At 42.8% G+C, this 11,816-nt stretch overlaps 1 protein-coding gene across 1 annotated transcript in view; it reads left to right on the forward strand.

Moving 5' to 3' along the window:
• Positions 1 to 11,599: 11,599 nt before the first annotated feature.
• LOC109891644 (cilia- and flagella-associated protein 100-like) overlaps positions 11,600 to 11,816 on the forward strand; it is an 11,663-nt gene continuing 11,446 nt past the window's right edge. The window contains exon 1 of the mRNA XM_031823912.1: positions 11,600 to 11,611. Within this exon, the coding sequence (XP_031679772.1) occupies positions 11,600 to 11,611 (12 nt within the window). The remainder of the gene's footprint in view (positions 11,612 to 11,816) is intronic.

The raw sequence follows: 11,816 nt of genomic DNA on the forward strand, positions 1-11,816 counted from the left end.
GTTGTATCACATAGGGCGGCACACAACTGGCCGAGGTTTGGCCGTCATTGTTAACTGACTTGCCTAGTTTAAAAAATTTAAAGTACACGGTCAACGCATTCTGAATGTGTTTGGTTACTGAACACTTCTCAAAGGGTATTTTGTGTGTGTTTATCCAGGTTATTAAACACAGAGTGTGTTCAGTTTAAGAAGGGGGTAATGTAATGTTTTACACATTTGAAATTCTCTCAGCCTTTTACACAATATTATGCAAATGAGGGATTTTTGGGAAGGCGTTGGGTGTGGTTGGTCAGTGCTGGGGTGCACTGTCTGTTCATCCAAATAAAAAACGACTTGATTATTCCATGGTAAATCAGTGTCCTTACTCTAGTCAACAAACAACGTGCGCATTTCGGTGGAATTACAGGTTTGTTACAATACCAACCACACACGTTTAGTATTTCCATCATCTAGCCATCTAGGACTAAAACAGTTAGACACAGTCCTGCAGCAGACATACTCATAGAAAAAAAGGTTCCAAAAGGGTTCCTAACACCACCTGTTAAAGGGTTCCTAACACCACCTGTTAAAGGGTTCCTAACACCACCTGTTAAAGGGTTCCTAACACCACCTGTTAAAGGGGTCCTAACACCACCTGTTAAAGGGTTCCTAACACCACCTGTTAAAGGGTTCCTAACACCACCTGTTAAAGGGTTCCTAACACAGCCTGTTAAAGGGTTCCTAACACCACCTGTTAAAGGGTTCCAAAAGGGTTCCTAACACCACCTGTTAAAGGGTTCCTAACACCACCTGTTAAAGGGTTCCTAACACCACCTGTTAAAGGGTTCCAAAAGGGTTCCTAACACCACCTGTTAAAGGGTTCCTAACACCACCTGTTAAAGGGTTCCAAAAGGGTTCCTAACACCACCTGGTAAAGGGTTCCAAAAGGGTTCCTACCACCACCTGTTAAAGGGTTCCAAAAGGGTTCCTAACACCACCTGTTAAAGGGTTCCAAAAGGGTTCCTAACACCACCTGTTAAAGGGTTCCTAACACCACCTGTTAAAGGGGTCCTAACACCACCTGTTAAAGGGTTCCTAACACCACCTGTTAAAGGGTTCCTAACACCACCTGTTAAAGGGTTCCTAACACCACCTGTTAAAGGGTTCCTAACACCACCTGTTAAAGGGTTCCTAACACCACCTGTTAAAGGGTTCCTAACACCACCTGTTAAAGGGTTCCAAAAGGATTCCTAACACCACCTGTTAAAGGGTTCCAAAAGGGTTCCTAACACCACCTGTTAAAGGGTTCCTAACACCACCTGTTAAAGGGTTCCTAACACCACCTGTTAAAGGGTTCCTAACACAGCCTGTTAAAGGGTTCCTAACACCACCTGTTAAAGGGTTCCAAAAGGGTTCCTAACACCACCTGTTAAAGGGTTCCTAACACCACCTGTTAAAGGGTTCCTAACACCACCTGTTAAAGGGTTCCAAAAGGGTTCCTAACACCACCTGTTAAAGGGTTCCTAACACCACCTGTTAAAGGGTTCCAAAGGGGTTCCTAACACCACCTGGTAAAGGGTTCCAAAAGGGTTCCTAACACCACCTGTTAAAGGGTTCCAAAAGGGTTCCTAACACCACCTGTTAAAGGGTTCCAAAAGGGTTCCTAACACCACCTGTTAAAGGGTTCCTAACACCACCTGTTAAAGGGTTCCTAACACCACCTGTTAAAGGGTTCCTAACACCACCTGTTAAAGGGTTCCTAACACCACCTGTTAAAGGGTTCCTAACACCACCTGTTAAAGGGTTCCTAACACCACCTGTTAAAGGGTTCCAAAAGGGTTCCTAACACCACCTGTTAAAGGGTTCCAAAAGGGTTCCTAACACCACCTGTTAAAGGGTTCCTAACACCACCTGTTAAAGGGTTCCTAACACCACCTGTTAAAGGGTTCCTAACACCACCTGTTAAAGGGTTCCTAACACAGCCTGTTAAAGGGTTCCTAACACCACCTGTTAAAGGGTTCCAAAAGGGTTCCTAACACCACCTGTTAAAGGGTTCCTAACACCACCTGTTAAAGGGTTCCTAACACCACCTGTTAAAGGGTTCCAAAAGGGTTCCTAACACCACCTGTTAAAGGGTTCCTAACACCACCTGTTAAAGGGTTCCTAACACAGCCTGTTAAAGGGTTCCTAACACCACCTGTTAAAGGGTTCCAAAAGGGTTCCTAACACCACCTGTTAAAGGGTTCCTAACACCACCTGTTAAAGGGTTCCTAACACCACCTGTTAAAGGGTTCCAAAAGGGTTCCTAACACCACCTGTTAAAGGGTTCCAAAAGGGTTCCTAACACCACCTGTTAAAGGGTTCCTAACACCACCTGTTAAAGGGTTGCTAACACCACCTGTTAAAGGGTTCCAAAAGGGTTCCTAACACCACCTGTTAAAGGGTTCCTAACACAGCCTGTTAAAGGGTTCCTAACACCACCTGTTAAAGGGTTCCAAAAGGGTTCCTAACACCACCTGTTAAAGGGTTCCAAAAGGGTTCCTAACACCACCTGTTAAAGGGTTCCTAACACCACCTGTTAAAGGGTTGCTAACACCACCTGTTAAAGGGTTCCAAAAGGGTTCCTAACACCACCTGTTAAAGGGTTCCTAACACCACCTGTTAAAGGGTTCCAAAAGGGTTCCTAACACCACCTGTTAAAGGGTTCCAAAAGGGTTCCTAACACCACCTGTTAAAGGGTTCCAAAAGGGTTCCTAACACCACCTGTTAAAGGGTTCCAAAAGGGTTCCTAACACCACCTGTTAAAGGGTTCCTCACACCACCTGTTAAAGGGGTCCTAACACCACCTGTTAAAGGGTTCCTAACACCACCTGTTAAAGGGTTCCTAACACCACCTGTTAAAGGGTTCCTAACACCACCTGTTAAAGGGTTCCTAACACCACCTGTTAAAGGGTTCCTAACACCACCTGTTAAAGGGTTGCTAACACCACCTGTTAAAGGGTTCCAAAAGGGTTCCTAACACCACCTGTTAAAGGGTTCCAAAAGGGTTCCTAACACCACCTGTTAAAGGGTTCCTAACACCACCTGTTAAAGGGTTCCAAAAGGGTTCCTAACACCACCTGTTAAAGGGTTCCAAAAGGGTTCCTAACACCACCTGTTAAAGGGTTCCAAAAGGGTTCCTAACACCACCTGTTAAAGGGTTCCTAACACCACCTGTTAAAGGGTTGCTAACACCACCTGTTAAAGGGTTCCAAAAGGGTTCATAACACCACCTGTTAAAGGGTTCCTAACACCATCTGTTAAAGGGTTCCAAAAGGGTTCCTAACACCACCTGTTAAAGGGTTCCAAAAGGGTTCCTAACACCACCTGTTAAAGGGTTCCAAAAGGGTTCCTAACACCACCTGTTAAAGGGTTCCTAACACCACCTGTTAAAGGGGATCTAACACCACCTGTTAAAGGGTTCCTAACACCACCTGTTAAAGGGTTCCTAACACCACCTGTTAAAGGGGTCCTAACACCACCTGTTAAAGGGTTCCTAACACCACCTGTTAAAGGGTTCCTAACACCACCTGTTAAAGGGTTCCTAACACCACCTGTTAAAGGGTTCCTAACACCACCTGTTAAAGGGTTCCTAACACCACCTGTTAAAGGGTTCCAAAAGGGTTGCTAACACCACCTGTTAAAGGGTTCCAAAAGGGTTCCTAACACCACCTGTTAAAGGGTTCCTAACACCACCTGTTAAAGGGTTCCTAACACCACCTGTTAAAGGGTTCCAAAAGGGTTCCTAACACCACCTGTTAAAGGGTTCCAAAAGGGTTCCTAACACCACCTGTTAAAGGGTTCCTAACACCACCTGTTAAAGGGTTCCAAAAGGGTTCCTAACACCACCTGTTAAAGGATAAGTTGAGTAATTTACAACATAATGTTAGACGGTTCCTTGGCCTGAAAGTACTTTATGAGTCAGGAGAAACGGTAATCCATAAAGCCAATGGTTTGGCTTTATGCAGCCACTACTTCAGCTAACTTTAGCCAATGCATGTATTCTATCACATACACTACAAGTGAAATGTATCATCTATACAACAATAGCTGGACAAAAATATAAATGCAACATGTAACAATTTCTACGATTTTACAAAGTTACAGTTGATATAAGGAAATCAGTCAATGGAAATCAATTCATTAGGTCCTAATCTAGGGACTTCACATGACTGGAAATACAAATATGCTTCTGTTGGTCAAAGATACCTTTATAAAAAAGTTGGGGCGGGGATCAGAAAACTAGTCGGTATCCTGTGTGACCACCATTTGCCTCATGCAACACAACACATCTACTTTACATAGAGTTGATCAGGCTGTTGATTGTGGCCTGTGGAATGTTGTCCCACTCCTCTTCAATAGCTGTGCGAAGTTGCTGGATATTGGAGGGAATTGGAAAACTCTGTTGTACACGTCGACCCAGAGCATCCCAAACATGCTACATTTTGTAAACTTTTTATTTTATTTTTTAAATGTAACCTTTATTTGTCACTCAATGGGTGACATGTCTGGTGAGTACGCAGGCCATGGAAGAACATTTTCAGCTTTCAGGAATTGTGTACAGATCCTTGCGACATGGGGCCGTGCATTATCATGCTAAAACATGAATTGATGGAGAAGGATGAATGTCACGGCAATGGGCCTTAAGATCCCGTCATCGTATCTCTGTGCATTCAAATTGCCTGAATGCCATCGATAAAATGCAATTGTATATGTTGTCCGTAGCCTATGCCTGCCTATACCATAACCCCACTGCCACCATGGGGCACTCTTTTCACAACGTTGACATCAGTAAACCGCTCTCCCACACGACGCCATACACACTGTCTGCCATCTGCACAGCTATGGATGAAAGGGTGCAAATATAGCATTTTGCAGTCTGGCTCATATTCAAAATGGTCAGCTGTGCTTTAATAACCTATCAAATAGTTTTCTGTACCTAAAGTAAACAAATGAGACCTCCAGGCCAATTTGATGCTTAACAATCTAACTCCCAAAATCCCTGACAGTCTTTTTGAATGAAGTCCTATTAAAAACGCGTTTGAGACTGAGGAGAATGTTGGGAAACAGCGTCATCTAGTGGAAATAAAATAGAACCTGCTGAAGAATGATGTTACCACGGCAACATAACGCAAACTCGGAACAATCGAGTTCCAATTCCAAAGTAGGGCAGAACTCTCTCAAGATGCTAATATGACAACGTGTCAGCAGAAGACATTGTCAAGGGTTAAATCAAATTGAAGGTAAGGAGAGGTGTTAAAACAAAACCGTATTTTATTCTGACAATAATTAGCTTAAATTGGTTGGGGAAATATTTGGCATGTCACAAGAAGCCAATTTGGCTAAATTGTTATTCGATTTTTTAAAACATTGTAACATTCTCTAGATAAAGAAAACAACTGGGCATATTCACCATTGGTAACATTCTATGCTACATTGAACACCCTGGGTCTATATATAGGCCTATATATACATTGTTGGGATATTTATTAGATTAAGTAATAATTGGCATGAAATATATGGTAACTTGCATTCACTTTCTACTCTAGGGATGTTGTCACCAGCATCAAGGCACAGTAAGTAGACACGACAGATCTTCATTTGAGACAGTTTGCTATAGCAGGAAAATAATCAGCAACAGGAAATATGAATTATGTGGATTATAATTTATGGCCAGTTTTGTATGGGTTGATATGTTTTTCATAAGAGAAAATCAAGTCTGAAATTTCAAAGTGAAAATTACAAACTTCAGAAGCCTTTTTAAACCTCAAATACACTACATGTTTCACATTTCCTGCGTTGCATCAAAGTTCTCCAGCAACAGGGTGATCAAATCTGTATTGTCTTATAAATCTTAATTTTGACAAACTGATGCTGTACTGACAATGTCTTCATCTTGACAAACTGATGCTGTACTAGCAATGTCTTCATCTTGACACACTGATGCTGTACTAGCAATGTCTTCATCTTGACACACTGATGCTGTACTAGCAATGTCTTCATCTTGACACACTGATGCTGTACTAGCAATGTCTTCATCTTGACGCACTGATGCTGTACAAACAATGTCTTCATCTTGACACACTGATGCTGTACTAGCAATGTCTTCATCTTGACACACTGATGCTGTACTAGCAATGTCTTCATCTTGACACACTGATGCTGTACTAGCAATGTCTTCATCTTGACGCACTGATGCTGTACAAACAATGTCTTCATCTTGACACACTGATGCTGTACTAGCAATGTCTTCATCTTGACACACTGATGCTGTACTAGCAATGTCTTTATGTTGACACACTGATGCTGTACTAGCAATGTCTTCATCTTGACACACTGATGCTGTACTAGCAATGTCTTTATCTTGACACACTGATGCAGTACGAACAATGGCTGTGATTGAGACGGGATTTGGGAGGCTGGCCACGCAAGACTAGGATACTAAACACATAATAACCTGGTGTTTCTACTGGGGTGAATTCTAGTTTAGATTTTCTATATGATCCTATTTGACAGGTGGACCAAACATGCTGACAGGTCCTCTGATAGTTGCCCAGTCGGCGAGTGCCACCAAGTCATTGACCCCCCCCCCCCAGGTTTTGTTTTTTACCCTAACACTACACAGCTGATTCAAATAATCAACTCATCATTAAGCTTTGATTCTTTGAATCAGCTGTGTAGTGCTATAGTGGAAACCCTGACCTAACTAACTGGTTAGCATTACTTGTACGGTTGATAATGAGTCAGTCTGAGGTAACCCGAGAATGACTCTGTCATAAAAGAGATTAGGAAATAGACATGGGAACCACCTGATCCAATTCCATTAATTTCCATTCACTGCGTGTTCCATTTGACATCACTCTAATTCCACTAAATCCCAGTCTAGGGTTAACTCAATTTATAAACTACTGTAGATAAAAACAAATTGTAAGGAAAATGTAATCAACAGTTGGGGTGCGGAAATGTATGACACCATCCTAAAAAAGACAGTGACGTAGTAGTTAGTACCAGTTTATTCTTGGTAGTGTGTTGTTACAACATGCATGCTGTTTTGGAGAGATTATTGTACTGGTACTGGTTTAAATACAAGGGCTACTCTTCTCCGATGACATTTTCCTTTTTTATTGCAACGTGTGAAGATGTTGGTAAACTGAAGCCTAGGGCAAACCCTTTCGAAGTGCTCGATGACAACATTTCCCTGATCAGGAAGAAGGAAAAGGAGAGCAGGAAACTGGTGTGTATATGTGCTGTTATTATCCATTCAATCCAATTGTTGACAAAGCGGCCTGGGCCGGGTTTCAATCCGATCATGGGGTACAGGCATTGTGGATTTTAAAGGCAATTTCTGGAATGGGATCTCCCCGAACACAGGAGCATTGCCTTTAAAAGCAGCAATGCCTATAGCCCACATTCGGATTGATTCCCGGCCAAAATATATTTTTTTCAATGCATTACACACATAGTTACTGTTTAGTTACCTCTGTCCAACTGGTATCTGGCCAACATCAGGTTAAAACATGCACCTATTTTCTTTCCCTGAGCTGCAGAGCCAGTTGGGCTTGCAGGTTCATGAGAAGGTGACATATGCAGGCCGTATGAAGGCCAAGCAGGCTGATCTCCGCAGGAAGCTGAGAGAGGGGCTGGAGGAAGAGGACATAGCCCAGCAAGGAGGGGAGGAGAGCAGGCTGGCCGAGCTACAAAACACCCCTGCCTGGAGGGCGGCCATGATCAAAGGTGGTGACAGACAGAAAGACAGACACACATTCACGGACACAAGCACACCTACATACACCATGTTGCTACACCATAATTGACATACACTGAGTGTACAAACGATTAGGAACACCTGCTCTTTCAATGACGTAGACTGACCAGGTGAAAGCTGGGATCCCTTATTGATGTCCCTTGTTAAATCTACTTCCATCAGTGTAGATGAAGGGGAGGAGACAGGTTAAAGAAGGATTTTTAAGCCTTGAGACATGGATTGTGTATGTGTGCGATTCAGAGGGTGAATAGGCAAGACAAAAGTTTGAAGTGCCTTTGAACGGGTTTGTGTGTGTCAAGAACTGCAATGCTGCTGGGTTTTTCACGCTCAACAGTTTCAAATCAAATCACATTTTATTTGTCACATATACATGGTTAGCAGATGTTAATGTGAGTATAGCGAAATGATTGTGCTTCTAGTTCCGACAGTGCAGTAATATCTAACAGGTAATCTAACAATTCCCCAACAACTACCTAATACACACAAATCTAAAGGGGTGAATGAGAATATGTACATGTAAGTATATGGATGAGCGATGGCCGAGCGGCATAGCCAAGGTGCAAAAAATTGTGTAAAATACAGTATATACAGTGGGGCAAAAAAGTATTTAGTCAGCCACCAATTGTGCAAGTTCTCCCACTTAAAAAGATGAGAGGCCTGTAATTTTCATCATAGGTACACTTCAACTATGACAGACAAAATGAGAAAAACAAATCCAGAAAATCACATTGTAGGATTTTTTAATGAATTTATTTGCAAATTATGGTGGAAAATAAGTATTTGGTCAATAACAAAAGTTTCTCAATACTTTGTTATATACCCTTTGTTGGCAATGACAGAGGTCAAACGTTTTCTGTAAGTCTTCACAAGTTTTTCACACACTGTTTCTGGTATTTTGGCCCATTCCTCCATGCAGATCTCCTCTAGAGCAGTGATGTTTTGGGGCTGTTGCTGGGCAATATGGACTTTCAACTCCCTCCAAAGATTTTCCATGGGGTTGAGATCTGGAGACTGGCTAGGCCACTCCAGGACCTTGAAATGCTTCTTACGAAGCCACTCCTTCGTTGCCCGGGCGGTGTGTTTGGGATCATTGTCATGCTGAAAGACCCAGCCACGTTTCATCTTCAATGCCCTTGCTGATGGAAGGAGGTTTTCACTCAAAATCTCACGATACATGGCCCCATTCATTCTTTCCTTTACACGGATCAGTCGTCCTGGTCCCTTTGCAGAAAAACAGCCCCAAAACATGATGTTTCCACCCCCATGCTTCACAGTATGTATGGTGTTCTTTGGATGCAACTCAGCATTCTTTGTCCTCCAAACACGACAAGTTGAGTTTTTACCAAAAAGTTATATTTTGGTTTCATCTGACCATATGACATTCTCCCAATCTTCTTCTGGATCATCCAAATGCTCTCTAGCAAACTTCAGACGGGCCTGGACATGTACTGGCTTAAGCAGGGGGACACATCTGGTACTGCAGGATTTGAGTCCCTGGCGGCGTAGTGTGTTACTGATGGTAGGCTTTGTTACTTTGGTCCCAGCTCTCTGCAGGTCATTTACTAGGTCCCCCCGTGTGGTTCTGGGATTTTTGCTCACCGTTCTTGTGATCATTTTGACCCCACGGGGTGTGATCTTGCGTGGAGCCCCAGATGGAGGGAGATTATCAGTGGTCTTGTATGTCTTCCATTTCCTAATAATTGCTCCCACAGTTGATTTCTTCAAACCAAGCTGCTTACCTATTGCAGATTCAGTCTTCCCAGCCTGGTGCAGGTCTACAATTTTGTTTCTGGTGTCCTTTGACAGCTCTTTGGTCTTGGCCATAGTGGAGTTTGGAGTGTGACTGCTTGAGGTTGTGGACAGGTGTCTTTTATACTGATAACAAGTTCAAACAGGTGCCATTAATACAGGTAACAAGTGGAGGAGAGAGGAGCCTCTTAAAGAAGAAGTTACATGTCAGTGAGAGCCAGAAATCTTGCTTGTTTGTAGGTGACCAAATACTTATTTTCCACCATAATTTGCAAATAAATTCATTAAAAATCCTACAATGTGATTTTCTGGATTTTTTTCCCTCATTTTGTCTGTCATAGTTGAAGTGTACCTATGATGAACATTACAGGCCTCTCTCATCTTTTTAAGTGGGAGAACTTGCACAATTGGTGGCTGACTAAATACTTTTTTTGCCCCACTCTAAATGTGAAATGAGCAATGTAAGATATATAAACATTATTAAAGTAACATTATTTAGAATTGAATTGTTTAAAGTGACTAGTGATCCATTTGATTAAAGTGTCCAGTGATTGGGTCTCAATGTAGGCAGCAGCTTCTCTGAGTAACTGACTACTGTTTAGCAGTCTGATGGCCTTGAGTTAGAAGCCTTCTGGATGGTAGCGGGGTGAACAGGCTGTGGCTCGGGTGGTTGTTGTCCTTGATGATCTTTTTTGCCTTCCTGTGACATCGGGTGGTGTAGATGTCATGGAGGGCAGGTAGTTTTCCCCCGGTGATGTGTTGTGTAGACCGCACTACCCTCTGAAGAGCCTTGCTGTTGAAGGTGGTGCAGTTGCCGTACCAGGCTGTGTTACAGCCCGACAGGATGCTCTCGATTACGCATCTGTAAAAGTTTGTCAGGGTTTTGGGTGACACGCCAAATTTCTTCAGCCTCCTGAGGTTGAAGAGGCGCTGTTGCGGCTTCTTCACCACGCTGTCTGTGTGGGTGGACCATTTCAGTTTGTCTGTGATGTGTACGCCAGGGAACTTAAAACTTTTCACCTTCTCCACTGCTGTCCCTTCGATGTGGATAGGGGGGGTGCTCCCTCTGCTGTTTCCTGAAGTCCAGTTTCCTGTGTGTATCAAGAATAGTTCACCCCTCAAAGGACATCCAGCCATCTTGACACAACTGTGGGAAGCATTGGAGTCAACATGGGCCGGTATCCCTGTGGAACACTTTCAACACCTTATAGAGTTCATGATCTGACGAATTGAGGCTGTTCTGAAGGCAAAAGGGGATGCAACTCAATATTAGCAAGGTTTTTCTTATGTTTTGTACACTCAGTGTACATGTTAACACACACTTTAGGTCTAAACACACATACAGTGTAGGTCTAAACACAAAGGCTTGCACTGAAGTCATTGATACAACTAAAATCATTCTTATGGAAAATCAAAAGCCTTTTGTCATTGGCTCTTTGCCTCTATACTCAACCTCAGCCCGATCGTTTAACAATGTCATGCTGTGTAACCAACCCTACCGTTTCTCCTCAGATTGTAATATAGACAAAGAGAGCATAAATGAGTTTATCAACCAGAAAAAGGAGATGTTTCTGTTGGAGGTAAGAAGGGAACAACAGTCCATATAAACTGACCTGGTAATCATGTTATGATCTTGATCGACTACAACTGGAATGTGTTTGCAGATATTCGGTCTTTACACAATTGATAATGTAATTGTTATGTATTCATTGTCTTTATTGGTTTTCACTAGTGAAGGGTAGCCCATGTGTAGGTACAGTCAATACAAGCTTTCTCCACCTCCCACATGTTTCTGGGATTCTCCACCTACATCTATCTATCTATCTATCTATCTATCTATCTATCTATCTATCTATCTATCTATCTATCTATCTATCTATCTATCTATCTATCTATCTATCTATCTATCTATCTATCTATCTATCTATCTATCTATCTATCTATCTATCTATCTATCTATCTATCTATCACCACCACCACCACCACAGGAGGTTGGTGGCAACTTAATTGGGGAGGACGGGCTCGTGGTAACGGCTGGAGCGGAGTAGGTGGAAAGGCATCAAATACATGAAACATATGGTTTGATACCATTCCATTGGCTCCATTCCAGACTTTATTATGAGCTGTTCTCTCCTCAGCAGCCTCCACTGCTATCCATCCATCCATCCATCCCGGTATGTTCCTCATCCATATCTCTCTCTCTCTCTCTCCCCACTCTCTCTCTCTCTCTCTCCCAAACTCTGCTCCTCTTCTCTCTCTCCCCAACCCTCTCTCTCTCTCTCTC

This window comes from Oncorhynchus kisutch, linkage group LG5, assembly GCF_002021735.2.
Source record: "Oncorhynchus kisutch isolate 150728-3 linkage group LG5, Okis_V2, whole genome shotgun sequence".
NCBI classification, from domain to species: Eukaryota; Metazoa; Chordata; class Actinopteri; order Salmoniformes; family Salmonidae; genus Oncorhynchus; species Oncorhynchus kisutch.